Raw genomic sequence first — 26,299 nt, forward strand, 5'->3', positions numbered from 1 at the left:
AATTAAAAAAGGGCTTATTTTGGAGTTTCATTTATCATTACTTTGTCAAAGAAAACAAAGTGACTTAGAATGATAGGAGCAGCATAAGATATTGGGTTCTTTATCAAGGTGTCACCTTAATTCTCTTGTCGGTCGAGAGATTACCATAAAACCATAACAAACTTTGACATTTAAAAGGTGCATTTTCTTAGATGTAAATATTGAAATTATTTTGAGTTATTACAAAGCTATAGCCCTGAGAAACAAGTTATTTTATGTGGAAATGGAATCATAATACAACAAGCGAGAGTGCCCCCTCCATACATTTATACTAATTCAAGATGATTAATATTTGAATTGATACTTGAATTGAATTGATTATGACAGGTGGTGCTGTATATTATGTCACTTTCTTTAAAAAGAGAGGAAATGTGAAAAATCCCAGCTAGGCCTTTTTTTCCTCAAAAAAGTTGCGTCGCATCTTTATCACAAAGGGCCTAAATCTGATTCTATGTCATAAAACACACATTCTAAATATTCAAGTTTAGTTACAAAGATTTTTAATTTCATAAATTATCTACGAATTTGAATTTCGTGGGGCTATACATTTTGAGGTTCTCAAGTATTGAAAGTGCCGTTTCAAAATTTTCTTTTCTTTTGTAGACTTTTCTGAGGATACCTTACATGTAATTCGCGAAGCTAGTCTCGAGAATTTCGACCAAATTCTGTTACCAGGAATAGCACCGAAATGTAAGCACACATATTCATTTCATTGATGAACGATATATATAATTGAAGAAATATGCGTCACTTTCTTTTGAGCAAATTTTATTCGGTATTAGGCCTACAGTATTTTATAATAATTTGAAAAATACTCTTGCAATTACATGTAACACTACACAAATAAGTACATATGGGACAGTAATAATGTTGAACCGAGGTTTTTGGATATGAACTTTTAATTTATGTAAGTTCAATCAAATTGTTTTAGCCTACTCGTACGTGAAGAAATATATATAGATAAATGTGGGGTATCTGAGGTTATCCAAAGTTTGTATTTTGCATTAGAACCAACTTTAATTTATCCTAATTCCTAAATCCATTGGCTGCATGCTGTCGTCTGGTGATGTGGCTAAACTAAAGTAAAATTAAAAATTAGATCTATGAAGTCTTGCCCTTTTATCTACAAGATTTTCTAACCAAAAAGTGTATGAGACAGGTATAAAGCAACTACTAAGGATGACATTCTTAGCATGATATACAGTTTCTCAGCACAATAAGACGATAACGTGACGTATGGTCTACTAATATACTGTGCAAAGTTGTTTATCAAGTCAATGTAGAAATCTATCTAGAACTATTCAAATTTTTAGATGCTTCCTTCCCAGGTGTGTGTTTTGTACTACAATTCTCTCTATTGCCAATGCATACAAAATTCATAGATGTAGCCTCTTGCAAGTAATTTCGAGCCAATTCCAGGACTTAATTACTTCCAGCACGCATGGTACACGTGTATAATGACGTATTACTATGTGTGCATTGTACGTAGGTATGTGTGCAAAAGGCGAAAGCCATTTCTAGGTTTCTCAATTTTTTGTGATGGCAGCAATGAAAAACAAGAGAAGAATACTCCAAATCTGCATGCATATTGACAACCAGAACGAAACAATGGAAGGCCCTCCTCGAAGCTTTGAGAAAATTGATGGGTTTAACATTAGAATACCCCACCAAAACAGTATGTCCATTGATCGTCCAACAAGCCAACAAACCCTTTATTGTGGTCCCGTCTAGACACGTTTTCGCACTAGTCAATGAACACAACCAAAGAAGCTATTTGTTAGTATTACTATGCTAATACCAATTACTCTCGCCCAGGCCCATCACTCATCTAAATATCTTTTTAGTATGATTAACAATATTTTCATACATTTTTGTAATGATCGATGCACTCTTGAAATTGCTTGAAAATCACGATTTATCACTGTAATAACTCTCAGAAAAGTATTACACACACAAACCCAGACATGCACAGTGCAGCCGCATGGCAGAAATTGGAAGTGACTTGGTCATCAAACTATCCCAGAGTGCACTTGAAATGGGGCCTAAACGTAACATACGTGTATATATCATATTTTGGCGAGAGTGAAAGTGAAAGTTATTACATGGTTGAAAAATGAAGGGAAAAAAAATGAAAAAATGACTAGAAATGATGGATTTTATTGTTTTGTTTCATTAAATTGGCTTGATTTACCAGTCATCAAATTTACCAAATCACACTTCTTAATAGAAAATGATTTATTATCTATTGTAAACAGTTTCACCAGCCCTTAGGCCCTACAGACATACCAGCTATGTCTAAGGCAACCGTGTGCAGTAATTGTGGCGGTAGTGACATAGACACAGACCAGGCTCGAGGTAATGCTGTCTGCGTGTCCTGTGGAGCGGTCATTGAAGACAACTTCATCGTCTCTGAGGTGGGCTTTGCAGAGAACACTCTTGGAGGAACTTCTGTGATCGGCCAGTTTGTTTCATCCGAAGGTAAATGTCACAATTCTGTTAAAAGTCATATCACCTAAGTGTAAATAAAAATCTTACTTAGGTATAGTGGTTAATGTTCAAATATGCTCACCTTGTATGACAACCAAGTTCAATTTGCAGGCAATCAAATAAAAGTCTAGTTAACTGTCTCATATGATGTACATACAAGATTTGGATAGTAGAGTTACAGGTTCTATTGAAATTGTTCTTCTATGAATCAGTTGTTGTGCTAACATTTTATAAAAATATTTTTTACAGTTTTTGAAAAAGTAATGGTCACTATTCATTGTGATTGCTTGGTTTTTTCATAATTTTGGAGGTCTTCTATGAAACTATGACACATATATGTCCCAAATGTAGTGATATGCTAGACACCATACAGATCAATCGATGTCTCTTGGATAACCTTTAATATGGAACAAATCCTTTTCTGTCATTATTCTATGTTATAAACAATTTGTTCACAGTGATTAAGTTATTGTTATCTCTTTCAATTTTTGCCACAGGTGATAAGAGTCATACTTTAGGAAACAACTTTCGTCATGGCTATGGCAAAGAATCCAGAACAGTTACACTTCAACAAGGTAAAACTCTAGCTTCATGCAAGTCATCACATGTATTTGCACAGTCATTTTACCCCCAGAATGCTTCACAGCTGATGGTTTAATTTTCATTAGAAGTCGGCAACAGTTTGGCCTTGGTCATATCAGTGGAGATTTCTTGTCTAGGTTATGTATTTTTTTGTATTGGCTTTTGTAGGCTATATAGTGTCAGTGCAGAAAAAAATCTCTGATACACTAACCATGCAGTAAGTAGGAGTAGTTGTGGAATATGAGGTTTAGAACCATCAAATCATTATAAAATCATGCACTGAGTGGGATTCTTTCTGGAATATAATTATAGCCTACATATTTTTTATTTTTTTACTGCAAATTCTTTATTGGTTTGATAAAATGATCTCCTAAAATAAGAATGATATTTTCTTGTTGTATGCAATAATAAGTGTTAATTTCTTTTTGTAGTCAATATGAATTGAAATTATTCTAAATAATAAATATGTACATGTATTTGAACTTGCATCTACCGGTATATTAAAACACATTGAAACAATAAAAGAGATTATGGGAACATCTTATCGTAGTATCAAATCTTATAATATGATAACATATCTTATTTTTGTAACATATTGTAACATATCTTATGATGATCAACTACTCTTTTTCAGGTAAGAGACACATCCAGAACTTGGGTGGGCAGTTGAAGTTGAACCAGCATCGTAATGACATGGCCTATAACTTCTTCAAGATGGCTGTCCAGAAGAAGTTGACGAGAGGAAGAAAGACCATGCACATTGTAGCGGCCTGCCTCTATCTGGTCTGTCGTCTGGAGTCCACTCCTCGTATCCTTGATATAATGCAATCTTTTTTGTTGGATGAAGAGAACTTGTAGAACTGTCCCAATATTTACCAAAGATTTTTCTCCTTGTTTGAGCAAAAAATATTCACGTTTGAGGTCTATTGGGGAACATACTGCTGTTTCGATGCACCACATACTTTGGTTCTCCCTCGACTAGCTTGTCTCGTCCTAAAAAATATGCACTCTATTTAATTTTAGCACAAGAGACTAAAGGAAATGCATACACAGCATTCTAGTTCATCTGGAGACCTTATATTGAGCTTGATTCCCACTTTAGAAAGATCTCCACTTTATGAAATATCTGTCGAAACCAAAATATTTGGCCACTCCATGTAGGACAGAGGCACAACCACAAGTCAGAATCTATGGCCCTTTTCCTGCATTGAAAAAAAAAATTATTAGATAGCATGCAGCTCTTTCTCAGTCATGCATGGTGAAATATGTATGTAGGTCCATGATGGTTAAAAGTATGTATTGTCCTTGCTCTGTCATGTACTTTTGTTAGTGCAATAATTGCAAAGATAAATAATGACTTGATATGATTTAGCATGAATTCTTTTTCCTTAACCTATAACCTCTCCAGATATGTTGCTAGATCTCAGTGACTTGCTACAGGTAAGCTATTACACTTTATTTATCATGTTCAATCTTAAAAATAGATCACTGTTAGAGTAGGCTTCATCCACAGTAGATGGATTGATATTTTATTATGATGCTAAATCAGTTCAGAGGAGTATTAAACCATTGCCTACTGGAACCGGAAGGTTCCTGTGTAAAACATGTTGGAAATATCAAAATTCAGTAGTGAATAATAATAATAATAATAATAATACATAACATTTATTAGTGAATGGGTTAAAGGTAATTCACATACATGTATCTATAAGGGATAAGCTTAGAAGGAAACAAAAATAATATTAAAGTGGTACTTTTTTTTCTTTGGTCCACTTTGGGATTTAGAGCTAAGACATCCTATATTATACCGGTAATTTGAAAACCCTACACCCCTCATAATTTCTGGGATGTTGAATGTTCCTTAGGAATGTAATGTTCAAGGTTAGCCTTTGATGATCTATTATCACTGGCATGGGAGTGTTGTTTAAAACAAAAGGTGGGTGTATAGTAGTGAATGCACTTTTTGACATCTACCTTCATTATTCTCTATCACAGCAATCTTTATTCCAAAAATAAAAGGACTCCATGTCATTAGAAAGCATGTTAACTGTTATGAAAATTGATATTACTATTATTATTTTTAATTTTATAACACAAAAAGATCTAAATGTTATATGCCGTCATTGCACATCTACTGATATATTGTGTTTGACTGCAATTCATGCACTGACTTGAGACAGTAGAGGGCAGTAATCTTTTATCTGATTTGATCATGTACTTTGTCAAACTAAGAGATAGGTATGAATCAAAGCAATGGAAACTGATGTATGAAAATGATGAACTTTAAGCCAATTTCTGTTTCTCACTCTTATGTCATCGATTCATTCATCCATGTAGGGTGTGAGATTTAAAATAATATTGTCTATATCCAAAATGTTTTATGAAATTTACTTTGTTTTCCCTAGGTGAATGTGTATGTTCTTGGGAAGACCTACCTCAAGTTGTGTCAGGAGCTTCACATCAATGTACCTGCAATCGGTAAGTCTTAATTTCAAATATTATTCATGATAACTTGATATCAATAATGTGTTTTCCTAGTGTTTAATAGCAAAGAGATAAAAACAATACAGTTTTCTAAAATTGTTACCAATATTTACTCGTGATGAATGATGTATTATAAGCTACTGAAATCATTGCATTTGATTGGCTGTTAGTGTTAGCAAATTCATCACAGATCTGCGGCAATTATTCTTGGTAACAATTTTCATGAAACAGGGCCAAGATTTATAATCATCTTTTAAACTACATCGCTGATCTTTTGTTAATTACATTCCTCCTTGTCTACAACTTGTAGCCAAGAAATCAACTCTCTACTTTTGTTGGTTTTTGTTATAATTGATTATTATATCTGCAGAAGATCTGCAATCTAAATAGAAATTGACAACAACAAACAATAGAACACATATTGGCTGGTCGGGAGAGGGGATGGTGGACAGTATCCAAAATATGAAACAAAACAAATAACACTTAAATACTAATAGCTACGAATGGGTTGGAAGGGGATGGGGGGGGGGGGGGGAGAGGCACTCCAATTTTGTGGGAATAGTTCTGTGAAAGTACAGAAATAATTACAATAGCAATCCAGTGAACCTAGAAAAGAAAATATTGAAGGGAAAGTAAAATATTTCCACTGTTCAGGCAGTTTCTATCGAAGCATACATTTGACCTTGCTGCAATGATATCAATGCTTTCAATTTCAATATTATAAAATTCATCAAGGAAATACTGTTACATTCCATTGAAAATAAATGAGAGAAGATGCATGGAAATTGTCAGGCATACTGCTCGAGAGGTATTTCATGATCAAAAGCAACACTCTTGATTATTTGGTGTTTTCACATGTTGTTTGCTGAGTGCGGGTATATCAAAATTGCATGACATATGACTCTGGGGTATGTTCAATCAGGGTGGTCCATCCAAAAAAAAAAAAAATCAAACATGTAAAATTGGAACAATCAAAGGATTATGAATAGATATCATAATGCGAAGCACAGAGTTCCTTATGGCTGGGCTCCAGGGCTTGCTTGCAGGCTCTAAGGTTCTTACTAGATGCACTCAGGTGCAATCTGATCCATATTTTGAGGCCTTTTCAAATACATTTTCCGACTAATATGTCAGAAGTAATTTTGGTTGAAAATGAACATTGCTGATTTTCACACCTTAAGCTAATTTTTAAACCTGTCACTGTTTAATACTTATACCCCGTGTGGCTCACTCTTCTTCAATACTTACTTTCTGAATATGAATATCAATTAAGCTGTAAATAGTATTCACAAATTTTCACCAGTTGGGAGTCAAAAGCTACACATTATAAGCAAATCTAAGTAACAAAAAACTCGTATTTTGTAGACATGTTAATGTATTTATCAGTGTTGATGCAATCTGAATACTTCAGCAATACACCTCCAAGTGAAACCAATGATTATCCAGAGGTGTTTCACAAAGATCCCAACTCGAACTTAACTATAAGTTGGACTTAAATATTATTGGGAGTCATTTGTAGCTTTAAAAAAGAATATATTTAAAAGCGAAAATTCAAGTATTTTAGACTTTTTATAAATTCCACATCAAGAACATAAAATGTCCTTGATAATAGAAAATATGAATGATCTAAATCATCATTTTATACCTTTTAAAATAACTTTTACAAAATATTTTCATAGATGCCAACAGCTTTTCATAATTTTTAAGTCCAACTTAGGATTTTTTGAAACACCCCCAGGTGTACCCAAAAGTTACAGGATTGTAATATCTTGTTGTCTTCTATAAACTGTATGTTAATTTTTCTAATTTTGTGTACTAAATGTTTACTTAATGGAGAGGAAATCCTAAATTTCTTTTCACTTCAAAGACTAACAGGTGATGGTCATTTTTATATTCCCATTTTATATTTATTGATGTTGTTAAAAAAAAAATGTTTATTGGTATTTTTGTTTTTCTCTGGATTATTTATCCATATTTTTGAATTTCTGCTTTTATGACAGATTTTTGCTATGAAAGTTGTATTGCGCAGTTTTGTCCTGTAATGTAGGCATGTAGCATACTTACAATTACAATGAAACTGCAATTCCACAAATTGTCGTCATGCTAATGAGAATAAATACCTTTGTAATACAGGAATTTTTCATACTTATAATATACTATATGATACATGAGAACAAAAATCAGCAAAGTGAAAAGGAATACCTATCTTGCTTACATGTACATGTACATGTAGGTAAATGACAAAGATTTACATGTAATGGAAAGCCACTTGAAGTTCTTGAACCTTGTTTTTTTTTACCTTGAGCTCACCTTTTTGTAATTATGATTTATGAAGACAGACATCCCTACCAAAACTGATTGACATTTATGATTGCCTTGTTATTCTGTATTTCTTTATGTCTGCTTGAAAAGTCGAGAAAAGCGAGACGAAAAATAACAGATGTTGAGCGTTTCGGTTGTTAAAAGTGTTTGCCATGAATGAATAAGGTGCAGTGCTATGAAGTGGAATGACCCAGTATTGTGTACTGTCTGTTGACTCTGTTTTGATGTTGTGCCATTGTTCATTTTCTTGTCACTTGGTGTGGTCCAGTTAAGCAGAAAAAAGTCCCATTGTAGTAGGTTTGTGAACTGTACCAAGCGACAAAAACAAGTGAACATCTTTTGATTCCCAAATAGTGTGTGATTGGGGATGTTTACCAAAGAAAATCTGTTATTCTGGTCTGACTTCCACCTGCAGAAATGATTATAATTGCAGAAACTCTAGATTGTTATCTTATTTTCCAATACGAAAGGTCCTTATTCAATGTAGATTAAAATCATATTTTTGAACACACATGAGTAGTATGTTGCCTAAAGAAGGAGAGACAAATCATCAAATCCTTATCAAATATTCAGATTCATCACATTTGACACATTTGACAGTTGACAAATGACAGTGCTTACAAATAACAAAATTCCCTTCTTTGTCTGGAAAAGCACTTATTTAAATGATTTTCAGAACTCTCAATTTCAGCAGACATAGAAATTGAGTCCTGACTCATTAAATAGGAAAGCTTAGTGGCCAAGAAAATCATTACAAAAGAATTTTGAAGCATTCTGTTAGTACAATGCTTCTAATATGAGATATATATCTTGTAAGGGTTCCATTCCTTCCCCTGTGGCTATTGTGAAACATATTTGTATGAAACCTTAAAAAAGATATCTTTTGTGCTTGATATTTCTAATTTTCATAACCAGCAGATGGTTTCACTGGCATTTTAACCAAAAGTTTCTTTCTTTTATTCTTATAAAAAGTGCATTCATTGATGAAAGAAGAAGACCAGAAGTCCTTTTGAACGAAATATTTGCACTCTAAGTCATATTTTCTTACTTTATTGTGGGTTGGTGTTATTGCAGTATAATATGTGTCACCTTCACTTTATAAGAGGGATAATCATCAACGAGGGCGAGAATAATGGGATTTTTCCTTTGTTGTCTAATCATGCATAGATACTTTGCACCTGACTAGTTTGGTATAAAAAAAGGTTTGAAATCCCCTCTAGCAATATGGATGTACTTATTTACTTCCAGTCAATACTTTGCTGTTCTACACTTTTAAAATGGCCTTTGTCTAGATTTGAGAGCAGATGTGAAGTTGTACATGTACTGTAAGATTAAATTGTATACATATTTTTCATCCCGTAAGTTATATCTCATTCTAGAATATTCAAAATCCAAATCTGAAAATATTTCTTTCCTGTGGGGGACCTGTGAAATGACATTTTGTTATTAAAAGTTTGCTCCAGAAGGAAAGGGGCTACCTTTTAAAGTCATATGAAGGCTCTTGTTCACTCATACCATAGGCAACAATGACCCCCCCCCCCCCCCACCTCATCTATTAGGAATATTGCTTGCTTTGCGACCAATGTCATATCTGTCAGTGTGTTAATAGGGGATAGTCACTATTATAATTCCTTGGGCCAGTCTCTCGAAATAGTCATACATATACCTTTGACATCCTATGAAATAAATATAAATACATGTGTTATAGATAATAGAATTAGCACACATTTGAATCTGATGTCCATGAACTTATGACTCATGATGATTTCAAGAAACTGGCTCCAAGTGTAACTATCAACACTCCACATTGAGCCAGCCAGATGGGAAAGGACAATGGTCATGTATTGCTTCCTCCCAGGTATTTTGTAGTGACACTAATTGTCATCGTAGCAAACACATGCAAATGGCAAAGGTTGTGATTTTCATTTCCTATGTCACCGGAGGGCTTGTTATTGGGTGGATGTGAATTTTAACAGATGTTTACGGTAATGGCAAGATTCCCGAGAAGCCGTTGGCACATTGTGATATTTATTGGGATAAACTCCACAAGCTTTTTAAATTTTAGTTGCTATCCTCTGTGTAAAGGCATTGAAGGAGAAACAGAAACAAAGAAAAGTTATTCAGAGCATTACTAAAGATTTAATTATCTTTCACCTTTTGTCTAACCACATATTTTTCATTGAAGTGGAAGCTTTAAAATAAATTAAAAAATTTAAAAAAAATTCTTGAGGGGGTGGGACTTCAAGGTCTTGAATTTCAGTGTCGCAGTTTTCAATCAAAATTGTAGAGGCATGTTAATGAGAATGAGATGTCCTGAAAGGGTGAATTTATGTAAACGGATGTCACACGCAATGTACACCTTTCTTTATGTAGGAAACCCAAGGCAAACTACCGGTACGATCAGGTGATAAAATTCATGGATGTTATTCATTACCGGTATATCTCTTCCTCACACCCCACTTTGACAAAATATATAAATGCCAAACATTACTTTACATTTCATCAACACATTTCAAGTTTATTTTACATGCAGTAAGGCTTACATGCTTCTGAAGGGCAATGAAATGGAATTTCATTTTGTAATAGTTTTATTGTTCAAATCAGCTTAATGATGTTTGACAGCTTAAAATTGATTTTCCACATCATTGGAAATGGGGATTAAAGTCCCTGGTTGTGAATGGGTCTGGGTCGTTAAAACCTCTCTGTTTTATGTCCTGGAATGATTATATTTTTGTTTGGAATGGGGAAAGTGAATCAGCCTCATCATTCCTAAAAACTTAAAGTATAAACAAGAATTATATCCTTGAAAATTATGTTTACCATTGCAATGATGGCCTTTGCCCTGAGTTTGTTTACATGTATTTAATAGTCTATTCTCCTGGTCATACACAACAAGTATAAGTACTTATCAATTCCCCCTGTTTGAAAAACAGGCATTGGGAAATGGGTTTGTGTGCGTGTTTAAGTGTGTATGTCAAATATGAGCAATTCTGATGTATCACGCCTATAAACTCTACTAAAGTCATTGACGACCACAACAGACAAGGACCTATCAAAGAATGGGAGAACACGAGGGGGGAAAGAACCAAAGAGAAGAAGAAGCAAATGGTGGAGCACATGCCCTTGCCTTGTCACATAATGAAGTCTAACAAAGCAGCACGGCGGCGCACAAGCTAGGAAAAACAGAATCCTAGTTTCACCCCTCGGGCCAGCCGCTCCAGATGACTCACAGTGACTCCGCTGAACCAATCTCCACATTTTTCTCTCATTTTTTGCCCCCTCAGTGGGGAAAAAGCAGAGGAAATGAGTTGTATAACTGTGAAACACATCACCTCTTTTGTGGGGTCAATATTTTGACAGGCATTTTGTGTGTAGATATTAGATGGAATGCCTGTAGATAGCCCTTGGGATGCGATGTGATGATCTAGTTTAAAGGTTTTGGAAAGGGCACAACACTCTTTCTTTATGATTCAGAACTGATGCACTTGCCATGCGTTAATAACAAAGAGGACAAAGGGAGAACTTGGGAGATGAGTAGGAATGAGAACTGCCATAGACCTTGTATGATCATAATACCCAGTCCATATTCTATAAGATAATATATGAAGGCCGTCGTAAATGAGGGCATTTGATTACTGTCTTAAAAACATAGCTTTGAAAATGTTGCTGTATTGTGCTGGCAGGCCTAAATTTTTGAAAAGGACATACTCATCATGAAAACTCTCATTTTAATACAAGGTCAAATCATTGTAGCAAATGTTCCAGCCCTAATTTTGAAGGGATATTTAATCCTAGACTCTATGTTAGTAACATTGAATGCTGCTGTATTTCTTTAAATTTAACAAAATACAGTGGTACCTCAGAATTTACTCATTAGGACCAATGTAATTTTTCTTTTCACATATTGAAATCTTGTCTCATCAGCGAGGTATTTTGGATTTGTATATTAGATGGAATTCCTGTAGCTATAGCCCTTGGGATATGATATGAAGATCTAGTTTGAAGGTTTTGGAAAGGGCACAACACTCTTTCTTTACAGTGATTCAGAACTGATGTACTTGTCTTTTAATATTAAAGATGACATGGGGGAACTTGGGAGATGAGTAAGAGAGAGAACTACCATGGACCTTGTATGAGCAGAATATCCCTTTCACAATCATGAAGTTGATGTTTGTGTTTGAAGACTGTCTAGCACCGAAAGAGTTGTAGGCCTACATGTATTTCTTTTGGCCTAAATATTTGTAAAACAAATTAAACATACAAATGAATATTCCCTTTGATATACAACATGCACATTGTAGGTCAAATCAGTCTAGCAAATCATGCAAAGGGTGCTTCTTTTTCATATTTTAAGAGATATAAATATTCACCAGTGAGCCCTATCATGGCATAAACACCGTCATATTACTCTATTTCAATTCATTGTACTATCCTTGTACATGTAAGCTTATGTACATGTAGCCCTTCTTTTACATGAACCTTCTGTGCACCCGGAGTAGTCCAAGCCTTCAACATCACAATGTCCGGTGGGTATGATGAATGGTGTAAACACATGACAGTGTAATAACAAACATGGTACAGCTGGGTCATTAGATTAAATACTGTAGGCAATACATTTTAATAACATGTTTACTGAAATACATTACCGGTAAATCAATGTGAAGTACCACCAGGGTTTCATTAATCAACATCATCATCATTGCATCAGAAACACTTTGAAAATCTGCTGGTACGTACACAAACTGTACATGTACAGTATAATGAATTCATTTACATCAAATGGTGAACTGTATAATGTAGGAAAACTCTAGTTTATCTCTGATTTCTCTATGTTGTATACAATTATACATGTAGTTCAAGTTCTACTGTACTTGTAATAAATAAGACAAAATAGAGGCTAAACATGATCTGCTGCACTGCAAACATTTTGCAAAGGGGATTCTAAAAACTTAAGTTCAAGGATATCAAATTGACAGTTGACGGACTTGAGATTTTTGTAATACAACACATGTACTGAAAAACTAATGGATGGTAGCTAAAGTCAAATACATGTACCAGACTACCAGTACTAAATATTGAACCCCTATTCCCACTATGGGTACTTACTGAGTGCCAGAAGGGTATAACTGATATTTTATCTCATGGAGGAGTCCAAATTACATGTTTATGGGTTGAGACATCACTGATCTATATGAAAATTGTACACGACACATTGAAAATGAAATATATAAAACAAATTAATATGATATTTGAGATTCACTATTTCAAACAGACAAAGGGGGTTAAGACTAGAGAATTAAACAATACATTTACTGGTATGCAAAAACTATGACCTCCATGGAGTCCTATCTATAGACTTCAGTGAAGTGAAAACGTGCATGTACCTCAATGCATTTGAGAACAGGCAGTATCAGTATACTGAAATTATTTAAGAGCGAAAGCAAAATTGCGAAAAAAAATTGACACCTATCCCTACAGGTACTGAATAATGGATGTAATATGTCGGCACACAAACTCAGGCATGCTTGGTTTTTATATGCTGAAGATGGTGGGAGTATTCCCATTAGATAGCCTCGTTAAAGTGCCATCCCCCAAGTACCTATCGCAAATTGTTTGTCGAGTGCCGGAGGGGCACAGGCTCCTTTACTTTTACAGAGACTTAAATCCCTTCTGGCTCTCAACGGACTTTATTGCCTCATCAATCTGGTCAGGTGATCAGTTTCACCTCGTAATGAACAATGCATACACCTCCCTACGTCACTGCTGCCTGAAACCAACCAGCAATATATATTTGGTAACGAGGTAATTGCTTACACATGTGTGCAAAATCCTACCAGGATCCGGTGTAATAATAATTGTATCAGGAAATTACATGTATAATTTAATTTTATGATATATAAAGGCCAGTGTAATTGAGTACATGTACATGTATGTAGGCGAGGCCTTCTAAACATTTGACAGAATTAATCTCCTTTATTGCATCAAGTCACAAAATTTACAAATTGAATTATTTCAGTGTGACCTTTCAAGACTCTAATTTGACCAAAAGCTTCCTGTTTAGAGGCTGCCCCTATATCTCAAATTATTTGCAAATATAACAAAGCCTACATGATTACATGGACATGCACGATGGATGGTAGTATAAATACATGTAGTCATGTATAAGAAATACTTCGTTATTACAAGTTTTACTTAATATGGATATTCAAATATTCTAAGATACTCGGTGGGATTACATGTAGTTTATAACATTGCATACATTACCCTTTCCATTTGTATTGTGCTACATTGTAAATCTCAAATATCTTTCCTCTCCAAGGATATCTGTATTTAAAAATCTTGCAATATTTCAAAGTCACAGAGATTAGAGATGCTTAGTATATCCAGTTTGAATTTGCATTTTGCAAGTCAACAAATTTATTATTCCAAGCTCAGTTTTGACAACTCCTATTTTAAGCATAACTAGCAACTTGATGATAGAATCCCTTTGAAAATCACTTAAAACACATCTTATGATCTTTCTCTGTTCATTGGGATGTTTATAGATTTTTTCAAAAGATTTTTGAGCTAAATGTCGGATTTAGGTAAGGACACATTGGGTATCTATTGTAAAAAAAAATTGTCTGTAAGCATTTTCTCCTGTAGACTTTGATACCAAGATTTTCTGGTATTAATTTTTCAATGGTAATGGTGCTCAATCAAAGAATGTACTATTTTAACAAATTGTTTTTTTTTCCCCAATTATGGAAAACATCATTTATTATAATCAGTATACATGTAGATGTAAATGGTACTGGCATTAATGGTCTTTTTTTTAGCAGGATTAAATCAGACTTTTGAGTCTTCATCACTATTCATTTTAAATGATGTTAGAGAATATGTATTGATAAACTGTTTTAGAAGTACCAGTACAACATTCTGGGAAATTACAATTTAAAGCATGAACTTTATTCCAACTGGGTTTCAAAACTTAAAACAAGTGTTGCAACAAGCTAACCTCATTTTATGATCTTATTTATTGCATTGTTTGTAATATTGTTTCCAATATTCATAGGATTCCTATTCCAAAATAATGCAAAATGATCAACAATCTATAAATAAAGAGTATGACAATCAATTACAATAAAACCAAACACAGGTATACTTTTCAAAATAAAATTACCAGTAAGTATCTGTTCTTAATTTGCTCTTATTTCAGTAAACCGTCTGAAATCTGACAGGAACAAGATGTAGAATTAATTTACCCAATAATTCAAATGTCATAGTAACTTCGCAGCAGTATTTGCACTTCAAATGTTAATCAAGCCTCACCAAAGAGGACAAAGAGATAGCTGCATAGTTTGGCATGAAGATCCAATCATCATGCGTAGAATATCAGTTCTGGTATTTGACCACCTTGGACTCCAGTCCCGTTTGTGCTTTCAGGAGAGCACTGAAACTGGAAAGTAACGTCGTTGCTGGTACTTTCCGTCAGGCCTTCTTGTCCGAAGTAACTTAACTCGTTTCCACAAAGCGTTGCACTTGCTGTGTAGTACACATGGGGCTCAACCTGGACGGGATGTGGGAATGTGACCGCAAACGTGCTACTGGATCCATCGGAAAAGAACTTGGTGTGATTCTCTGCAAGGCTCTTCCCTCCTCTCTTGAGTTCTATCTTCACCTTGTACTCTGCACCACCGGAGCTGGAACCGTACAACCCAAAGCCGGCAATGAAGATCCGCCTGTCAACTGCAAACTGGATACTGTCGCACCTGCCCCTGTAACGCCACTGGTTACTCCTGTAGGCAGACGACTGGAAGCGATGGACAGTACAGGTTCTCAGTCCTGCTCGCTGCTTGCAAGGAAAGCGTATCTTGGGCCTGATGTCTGCCGTGTAGTGAAGAAATATGTTTGTGGTTTCTTCAAGAGTGATGACACCGCTGCAAGCAACATTGTTGGCAAACTCCTTGAGAGGCATGGTAGGGATGCGGATGAGATAGAGAGCGGAACCAAGAACCTTTCGAAGGCTGTTTGGAGTCACCACCAAGTCCTGCCTGGAGCACTCTGCATCTGCCCATCGCATGGCCGCATGAAAGAGGACAAGTTCCTTGACATTCAGGGTCTCCCGCTTCAGGATGCACTCAAGGGTATCCTGGTCAACATCCACAAAGCTGTCAGACCCCAATGCTACTTCAGCCTGGGCGTCGATGACCTCCCAACATCGCTGCATGAGGTCTGGTTCCTCAAACAAGTGACTCTGACTTAACAGGACACATGCGTTACGTGCGCTCAAACTTCGCTCCAAGTACTCAACACATGACCTGGCCAGATGAGGTACAAGATACTTCTTTGCAGCATAGAGGGTATCCAAAACGTTCTCCGGGGTTAAGTCTATCTCATCACAGTACATGTATCTGCAAGGAAAAAAAAAATGAAAGTTTGATTTAGTATAAGGATAGGATAATTTAATATTGATTTTAAATGATTGGCTATGATCATATATTTTCCTTATTAAAATGTCAAATCTCATGAAATGAAATCCATCTCACTTTTCTACCATTTCATGTATTGTGACAACAGACAAGCAAAGTGTGAGAAAATTGTTGAATCCTGTGTCTTTACTCTTTACAATGTGATACAAATTCTTTCTTTCTGGTTAGTTCAACAAAATCAATGTGACTAATTACTCACTTTAGAAGGGTAAGAAAGGCCTCTGGCTCTACGTCAGGTGTGACAATTTCTGAAGTGTTCTCTGCCAAGTCTCCGTAAAACATTGCAAAGAAAACTGAGCTTCCGGTTGCAAGCACATACTTGTGAGCAGGTATTCTTTGAGCAGCATTCTTTGGTCCGACCAAGAATGTAACATCGCTCATCAGTTCATTGTTGAACATCACCGCGTTCCTGTCTCGCACTGTCACCCCACGATGCCAGTTATCGCAGGACCACAGGGATGGAGACGACGATATCGACGTCGATACCGAGGATGCTATAGTACCGGTAGGACTATCTGGTTGTATAACATCCAGTGTCTCGCTATTGACAGAACAATGGTTACTGTCCAGATTCTGGTATGGCTCTGCAGAGTTGGACACCTGACTGGCAAGGAAACTGGATCGTCTGTGGCTAGTGCGCTGTTGAATTTGCTGCTCCACGTCATCCTTTTCGGCTCCTGGGTTCTGATTGTTCATTTCCATCTTCCTTCGTAATTTTCGCTTGATTCTACAGAAGGTGTGCACTACTTTCCAGAATTTGGTGAGCCTGAGTTTTGGAAAGGGCATCTAAGATTATTGCGTATTACAATTTCTTTAGCGCAGTTGATGATAATCCCATCGTTGCGATGATATTGTTGTCCAATTGTCATTCATGTAATCTGAAAGACAATGTTAAAACAAATAGAACATAATCAGTGCTCAAAATCAACTACTTGGTATAAAAAAACAAACCTAACTGAATAAAGGAAAGCTTTAGAGAAGGGTAAGAAAGACCAGCTCAAACCCACAAAATAGACATGGGCAAAAAAAAAAATATTGGTTTAAATAATTATACATTTAATACCGCTATACCGAACACTGAATGTCAAATACACTTTATCAGGGAGCCTATGTAACTCTGAGAAAGATTGTTTATATGACTTGTCCAATATTGACAAAATCCAACATTGGTGCTAGTTGCTATGAATGATGTAGACTGAGTGTAGTCTCTAATAATCATGAATAATTAATATAGAGTTTATCTTTTAAATATATGAAATCTTTTTTTTTCGTGTATAACAAAGACTCAAAGAGGAAATCCTTGACAGTTTTAAAGGCAATCTGTTTCTGAGTATGGAATACCAATGTCAGATTTTCTTGAACAACCCATATATCAACTTATAAGCAGGCATAAACATATTATTTATTCAGCGATATTCAACCAAAAATATATAAATACATAAATATTCTTGAGGATCGTTTTCACATTCTATTTCCTTAATGATAAATGATAAAGTGTACTCACACATCCCATTGCAATCAGGAGCTCATTCCAATGAAAAACAATTCGTTAGAATCAGAATAATATATATATATTGTTAGATGATGTCCAAACGAGTAGTAGTAGAAGACATGTACATGTAGCACGGACCTGCATATAGTACAGCACGACTAGATGATCAGTGCAGTGTGTTGATCCTGTGGCCGATTTACAATTTACAGGGCACTGTGCCAGCGCGCGCTCTCTTCACTGCACGAGCCCACGGACCAGCTACACACAAACAAGACACACACAACAAAATGCTGTCCATTAAAAACTGTACACAGCTAGCTCGCTCGCCCAGCAAAACAACTCACAGTACAGCTGTGCAATCAACAAGGCCCTGTGTGTCATATGATAACAAAGAATGCCCAGGGGACCGCTATAAAAGGTGACTCAGTGATGTGCGGCTAGCCGAAAGCGACTCAAAAGTTTTGATTGTATAATCCTGGAGAGAATTATAGGCTTTGTACTGTCACCACCAACTACCGAAACCGAAATCAGAACAAAAGACAGATTTAAATAATACCAAGGCATAACATTATGGACTCGAAGATTAGGAGGGGAAGGGCGGAGGGCACAGGTTTCGCGCATGTGGCGGGATTTGGACCATTTGGTCGAAACTAGACGGAAAATATATAAATAGGTGAGAGATACAAAATTAGATGGACATAACAAAGGATGTACTGTGCCCTTCGCCCTCTCCCAGGTGCGTCGTAGGCCATTTTGAGTGGGGGTGGGGTGCACAGAACTGGTGGGGTGTCGGGCCGACAGCCGAATATATTTTACTTTGATAAGCAAGAATTGGGGAAAAATCATAAACAGATGTCACATTGGCTATAAACCAGGGTAAACAAAAATAATAGTCATTCGATTCTAAAGTTAGACGACACAGATTCCTAAATCATTCAAACACGAAAATAAAAAGTTTGTCTCTATTTTCCATTTTCTGAGAAGGCTTTTTCAAAGGTCCAAATCAAAAGACGGGTGCTGCCACTCGAAAACAACAACATGCAACTCCTTTATACTTTAGCCACGCCCCTGCGCCCACTTTCTTTTTCTCTCTCTTCTCTCTCATTCTCTCTACTCTTTGCGGGAAAATGGTCAAACTATCTGCAGTTACATCAAGTTGTAACTTAGAATTAGTTGATAATTATGTCCTTGCACGGTGATTCAAAATAAAATAAAATCATATCTGAATTTCATGTTGTATCGATAAAAAAATAGTCACTCTCAACCTCAAAAAATATATAATTATTATTTGATTGAGTCTCCCTTTTTCTACATTCTTTGTGATTATTCCTCCTGATATATTATTCAGCAAAGTAAGCTGTAGAGTCTTGAGACTGGTGCGCTGAGTCAGGCGAGTCTGTACTTCACCGGGTCCGGCAGTTTGGTTTCAATATTGACTTTTGATTTAGTCTAGATGAGATAATTTGTGGTATAAGATAATGATCAATGACAGGCCGTAGACTGGCCGCCCGAGGGCAAATAAAACTGTTTTTAGATCTCGATTGAAAATGGTATAGATTGCGATTTGCGACATCACCATAATGATGTTGTCGGGTGCCTGCGTAACATGCTATGTGGAGTATGCCTGTTATGCCGACAATTTTTCCTTTGCGTTTCATTATAATATAGTCTGGACAAAACTGTCAAAGAACTTGGAGAGCCATGCCAAATAATTGCTGTTTTTCAAGTAACAAAATAAATCTGTCGGTAACTACAAAGACGACAAAGGGAGAAGATGAAAATCGGATAAGAAGTAAATTGCGTCCGCAGAAGAACCCTAATTAAAATCGTATTTGCAGATGACCGGATGTAAATTACTAGATTTTTTGTTGGTCGATACGTTTTTATTACCAGTGCTCTAATTTAGCTAATCATGTGAGGTCCATGGTGTAATTAATGGGGATTTCCCTTAATTCGCCTACGTGAAAATTACTTCCTGCAGATCAGTTTCAACTTTTTTTCTTTCGTAAGATTCAATCCTTTTTATTCATCTAAATTCACAGGAATACATGGAAATTTGTATTGGTTACACATTGTAAAAATACGATGACGTGCGTTCTAGATAAATCATGTGATTAACTCTCCCTATAAGCAATGCCAAGGAAGTGGTCTCGTGACGTCCCTGTATAATAAATATGACGATGCATGATGCCCAAGAGGAGATATCAAAATTAAAATAAAACCGAATCAATACTGAGCGCGGAAATGGTATTAGTCTTTCTCAAAATCACCAAACTTCCCGTCCTTTGTTTTCGTCACCGATAAGATAGAAGTTAGAAGGATGTCGAAGAGATGATCAGTTTGGAACAATGACCCGATTTAATACAACTGTGTTGTCCGAACTTTCTGTTTTTCTTATTCCGATTTCAGTCATCCTCTCCACTCACCCTTGACGTAACCCCTCCCGGAAAGAAATTAGTTACATACCGATCCTCAAACAAACCAGGGATAACATCGAAAAGTGAAAGTGCACCTCTGCCATAAAGTTAACGTATTGAGTGATTTTCAAAAGTCCTATATTAGGTATGACTGAAAAACTGCACCGAGCATGATGAAATTTGCCTTTTTGGGTTGATGATTTTTCTCGTTTGAAGCTAATTATTCTTGATATTCCCAGTTCACCCTCCAAAGCGGTCTTTTCTCTTATCATATTTTCATTGGTCGAATAATATATTCATTTTGCTTTATGATGTGTGCTGTTAATGTTATTCGGAAATTAGATTACGTATAGAAAAAACACGAAATCGCAAAACTAAAATAATACTTTTCCTTATAAATATTATATCAAAGGCAAATTTCGAAAGACTGCATGCAACTTGCTTGCTGGCGGCATTCGGCGACAGTGTTTGAAAACTCGGTTTATTAAAAAAAAGTTTCGTTCCGAAGATCGTATTTGGAATGATCGGTAACAGTTTTTGTTTATTTCGTGGAGACAATGAGAAACAACTCCTCCTCCCCCCCCCCCCCCCCCCCCCCCCCGCAAAAAAAAAAAAAAACGAAATCTGAATGAAAAAAATCAAAAGTTAAGAAGTAAACAAACAAAATCATTCACAAAGAATTTCCGTTCATGTCACTAATCACTATAAACAAACAAAATCGACTTATTCGTACACAAAACTGACGGATGGCTATCTAATTCCGTCGCAGGAAAAGAACGCAAACTAAATATTTTTCAAACTGATTTTCGTCGTAATTTACGGCAACTTTACTAAAAAAATAAGTAGTTCTAAAATATTTCGTTCATAGTTTTCGGTTTTGATAAGCACACAGAAGATCGAGATTTTCGTATAGCACATTTATGTTCGATGGTTGGATTGTAAGGTTTTAAAAATGGCGTCGTAATTCGTGCACTTTTGCATTTTCCTGCTGTCGTACCTAGGAATCGTTTGACGAATCCGTCATGAGTACAAGTTCACCGACATCCCATTTGCGTGGTAATCGTAACATACGTGTTGCGATGGGAACTCGGTGAACTTGTACTTTTTCGTGAAACACCGCCCTGGAAGATGAAATAAAGAATATCAAGGTATTGATTTTGTTTAAAGCTCATATCAAGAACTTCCGGAAATTGTCACTACTGTCCGATAGACTGCCGCCAAAGAGATGTCTTGATTTTAATCCCGTCCATTTCTCCTCACTGTTTATCGATTTGTTCTTAAGCGTATTTGACTTGTTGAGTGCACCTTCAGAGAGTTTGAATAGGATTATGAGGGGTAGCGTCGGGTTGAATTAGGGGGGATGTGGTTTCTCTAGGGTTCATTAAAAAGGGTTTGTTTTCCGCGATTAGGTTCATGGTCTCCCTAACTGTTTTTTCTTTAGAAGTTTAGAACAGGTGAAATGGGCCAGAAAGGCGGGATGGCTATTATTAGACAAGCTGTTTAGCCTCGATGTCCGCTTTATGGATCCATGTTTATTGGAACAGCGTCTTTGAAAGGTCAAACGCGTATATTTAGTTTTGCTGACCATATGAAACTGATTGAAAAGGGATCATGTTCTGCCGATGATTGAAACCGCTAACGAGGTACATAGCATAGGTGGTAAAACAAAAACTTACGATTACGGCGAAAGAACAGCGATGAGGCTCTTGACTATTTAAAGCTAGTTTTACTTTAATGATGGAGTTAAAGTGTAGGAGGAACAATGTTGGCAAAAAGACATAAACCGTGATAGAATTCATGCCCTATTAAATATCACCTGATTTTGATATCAAAATTTGTTTGGTGTACGAGAATAACCATGGCAATATAGCATTGTTTTATTTTCTCGCTCTTAGGCAAAGGCAGAAATTCTCACTCTCACTCTAAAAACCTTTATTTTTATGGCATTTTTTGTGTGTACGAGATTGATCATAACATTTATTTTTGTTCTTCTTCAAAATTTCCTTTCATATTGAAGGGCAGTAAGGTGTAATTTTGTCAGTGATATTTGTTCGTACATGTATTAATAGGTCAAAGGTTAAAAGTCAGCTGAGGTCTACTATTCATTCAAAAATCTATTGCAAAATTTTGGTTCATTTAAGTACAATTATTTTATTGATTTATTTTTCATGCATGGTTTTTAACAAATGTTTATTTTGACAACAGTCAAGTTTGTCAGAGGATTGCCCGACATATCAACAACCAATGAATGTGGATTTTATCCAATAAAATGTGAGAATATTAGATGTGGTAACCAGGGGTTACATGCATCATTTGAAAAATATTAGTAAACAGGTCTATCAGTGTAAACATCCTTGTTGATGGTCTGTCTGAGCTCTGACAGGTCATGATCGTGAGGTAAAAGGTCATCTTAGGGTCGTTGGCATGGAGGCCTTGTTTTTTAACGTGCACACAACTTTCCTTCCCCCATCCTGACAGAAATAAAATTGTGTTTCAACATTCATTAAAATGTTGATGAATTCATGAAAAGATGCTGCCGATATTATTTTTTTGAGATTATGTCAGAGGTCATCTTAGGGTCAATTATTTTGACATTATTATTATTATTTTTTTTAAAATATGCATCTTGGCTTACAATTTCTCAACATAAAAAAATTTGAATGCATTAAGTAGCATTTATCAATGTTGATGATTTTGTTAAAGGTATCTGCAAATTGGTGTATTGCTTTGATATTTATGTCTGAGTTCATTTTGAGGTCAATTATTTTTATATGAGGTCATGTTTTTTTTGTTTACATGTAAATAACTTGCTACCCCACCATTCAGAAATGAAATCAATAGATTACTAGCATTCACTGATGTAAATATTAGTAAACAGGTCTATCAGTGTAAACATCCTTGTTGATGGTCTGTCTGAGCTCTGACAGGTCATGATCGTGAGGTAAAAGGTCATCTTAGGGTCGTTGGCATGGAGGCCTTGTTTTTTAACGTGCACACAACTTTCCTTCCCCCATCCTGACAGAAATAAAATTGTGTTTCAACATTCATTAAAATGTTGATGAATTCATGAAAAGATGCTGCCGATATTATTTTTTTGAGATTATGTCAGAGGTCATCTTAGGGTCAATTATTTTGACATTATTATTATTATTTTTTTTTAAATATGCATCTTGGCTTACAATTTCTCAACATAAAAAAATTTGAATGCATTAAGTAGCATTTATCAATGTTGATGATTTTGTTAAAGGTATCTGCAAATTGGTGTATTGCTTTGATATTTATGTCTGAGTTCATTTTGAGGTCAATTATTTTTATATGAGGTCATGGTTTTTTTTGTTTACATGTAAATAACTTGCTACCCCACCATTCAGAAATGAAATCAATAGATTACTAGCATTCACTGATGATTATATGTATGTCACAGTCAGAGATCATCTTGGGCTCATCAAATGCATTTATTTCTTACATAATTCTATCCATTTTGATCATGAAACTTGGAAAAATTGATCCCTTGGTTTGACATTAAAAGTCTTCTAGTCAAGAGTCATTTTGGTTTTTGATTTTTTCTTTTTAAACAGATTATTGTATTATCTTATGCTTTTTCTTTTCTTTTACAATGTTATGATTTGTTTCTATATCTGACTTGCTATATAGTTTTCACAATTAATATGTAATCTTGTGGCAGAGAGTAATATGTTCATGAATGCTTCATCAATATGATACAGGCCACTCAGCTCTAACCAACCTGTGCCTATCACTTCATTTTATCTCCACAGATCCTTGTTTGTTTATCCAGAGGTTTGCTCACAAGCTAGAGTTTGATGAGAGGACAGACGTGGTGTGCGAGACGGCATTAAGACTGGTATCTAGGATGAAACGAGACTGGATGCATACAGGCAGAAGACCATCTGGTTTATGTGGTGCAGGTAGTTACATACTGTCTGGGAATTTCGTTACATTTTCTCTAATGATATTTACCAGGGTCCCCACACTAAATATTTTGGAAGGGGTATGAATAGATTTTTTTTTACAGTCTGTATTCAGGAGTCCTATGGATGCAGACCTACAGTTTGGTCATTCTCTGGCTCGGGTGCCTATTACTGTCGAGCCCTGTATTTACTCTGGTGACTATTGGTCTGGAGTCATTCTCGTAAGACTAATCAAATTTCAAACTATATCACTCGACCAAACAAAATATCCAACCCTAACTCTAGACCTAACCTGAACCTTAATTGCAACTGAAATCCAAATATATAATGAAGAATATCATTGTCACAAAATGTCACATTTAACACTATTTGTATGCTTGAGAATTTCATCAATAGATCTCTTGAAGAAATATAAGAATTTTTAAAAATAATTCTTGGAAGAATTTATTACTAGCATTTCTATTATTGATACTGTACAAATGCTGGCTGTTTTCCATGCTCCTTTTTAATTGGAATTTGTTGTTTATTTTTCTGCTGCTTATAGCTTTGCTTGTCGCTGCCAGGATGCACAATTTCAGCAGGACCCAGAAAGATGTCATCAAGGTGGTCAAAGTGTGTGATGCTACTCTCAGGAAAAGGTAAATTTAGGAAAGAAAAAACAATTGTTTTTAAAGTAAACAATAATCAAGGAAGATATATGTCCAGACACATTTTCTTGATTTAACAAAAAAAACTTGGCATCATATAGTTAAGAGTGTGTTGATCCAATGATTTCGGCAGATTTCTTGTTTGTTAGGTCAAAGTTTGAAGATAATTTAATGGATATTTACTTGGTCTATTTATTATTATGTTGATCACACAACCTTTGTTCATGCATTTTGAAACCTTTGCATTGATGTTGTGATGCAAATATACCAATCAGATATTGGAAGATCATTCTTAAATTGTAAGATTATGGAATAAAAAAATGTACCTTTTTAATCATAGTAACTTAAATACCTGTAACATAACATTAAAAATATGTCTTTCATAGAGATAGACCTTTCTAAACCTTATTTCCATGGGTTTCATTGCAATACCAAATCATAACAAACTTGCTGAAGTCTTTCCCTCATCCGTATAAGACAACAACAAACAAATTCTTTATTTGAATATTTATCATTTGTATTTATTGACTTGTTACCCTCACTAAAGCTCAATATAATGACAGTATTCAGTGCTTTGTATCATCACGAGAAAGTGCTTTGTAAATCCAAATATTTTCAAATTCAATTTTTTTTTTTTTGCCCCCAGGTTATCTGAGTTTGAGGAGACACCCTCTGGCAAGCTAACTATTGATGAGTTTCACAAGATAGACCTGGAGGAAGAGCAGGACCCACCATCGTTTACTCGGGGAAGGAGAACCGCAAAACTTGCGCAGGTATGAGCACATGTATTATTATTATTATCATTATTTATATACTGCGCTTTTCCCAGAGCGGCCCAAAGCGCTTAAAAGAAGAAGAATCCTACAACAAATGAAAATGAAAACTTACAGAATCCTGAAAATCTGGATTACAAACAAGAAATGTTTTCAGTCCCTTAAAACTGATAAGAACTGATAAGAATTGTAAATATAATAATAATAATAATAATAATAATAATAATAGCCTACATAATAGTCCACTCCAAATTTTATTAAACCGAAACGGAAATTCTTTATTTATATACGGAAATATGTTTTGTTGTTTGTAATCTCATACCCTAGTGGGGTTTTTCAGAGTAAGTCAATATTATCATCTTATATGCCCAGGGAGTGTTTGTAAATAGAGTCTAGATGAGTTAGTACACATGTGCTGGTAGCTACATGTATTTAACACTGTTCTTTCAAGTGCTATATACATATATATATATAGTTTGCACTGTTTGCCTGATCGATAACATTTATTGGTTCCAGGAAATCCCTTGGATATTGAAGTGTTTGTACAAACAATTGTAAATAATGGGGTCCATCATTATATGAACCTTCTGTAATGTTGTATATTGGAATAAAAATTGGGGAAATACTTGTATGATATTGATACATGATTGTTTTGT

General features: G+C 35.4%; 2 protein-coding genes across 2 annotated transcripts in view; one reads left to right on the forward strand and one right to left on the reverse strand.

Moving 5' to 3' along the window:
* The first annotated feature begins 667 nt into the window (after positions 1 to 667).
* The window catches only part of LOC589274 (transcription factor IIIB 90 kDa subunit), a 31,436-nt gene continuing 5,804 nt past the window's right edge, over positions 668 to 26,299 (forward strand). Inside the window, exons 1-9 of the mRNA XM_030998614.1 lie at positions 668 to 729; positions 2,295 to 2,517; positions 3,024 to 3,101; positions 3,743 to 3,916; positions 4,517 to 4,548; positions 5,514 to 5,586; positions 24,071 to 24,220; positions 24,768 to 24,861; positions 25,517 to 25,643. Of these exons, the coding sequence (XP_030854474.1) occupies positions 2,331 to 2,517; positions 3,024 to 3,101; positions 3,743 to 3,916; positions 4,517 to 4,548; positions 5,514 to 5,586; positions 24,071 to 24,220; positions 24,768 to 24,861; positions 25,517 to 25,643 (915 nt within the window). The 5' untranslated portion in view covers positions 668 to 729; positions 2,295 to 2,330. The remainder of the gene's footprint in view (positions 730 to 2,294; positions 2,518 to 3,023; positions 3,102 to 3,742; positions 3,917 to 4,516; positions 4,549 to 5,513; positions 5,587 to 24,070; positions 24,221 to 24,767; positions 24,862 to 25,516; positions 25,644 to 26,299) is intronic.
* LOC100893901 (BTB/POZ domain-containing protein 6-B) lies at positions 14,195 to 18,267 on the reverse strand. The gene is made up of 3 exons (XM_003729254.3): positions 17,890 to 18,267; positions 16,585 to 17,263; positions 14,195 to 16,307 (listed from the first exon to the last, which is right to left on the reverse strand). Exons 2-3 carry the CDS (start codon positions 17,169 to 17,171, stop codon positions 15,275 to 15,277), a joined length of 1,620 nt encoding a protein of 539 aa, XP_003729302.1. The 5' UTR covers positions 17,172 to 17,263; positions 17,890 to 18,267; the 3' UTR covers positions 14,195 to 15,274.

The sequence above is a fragment of the Strongylocentrotus purpuratus genome, unplaced genomic scaffold (genome assembly GCF_000002235.5).
Source record: "Strongylocentrotus purpuratus isolate Spur 01 unplaced genomic scaffold, Spur_5.0 spur5_scaffold_5, whole genome shotgun sequence".
In the NCBI taxonomy this organism is placed as follows: domain Eukaryota; kingdom Metazoa; phylum Echinodermata; class Echinoidea; order Camarodonta; family Strongylocentrotidae; genus Strongylocentrotus; species Strongylocentrotus purpuratus.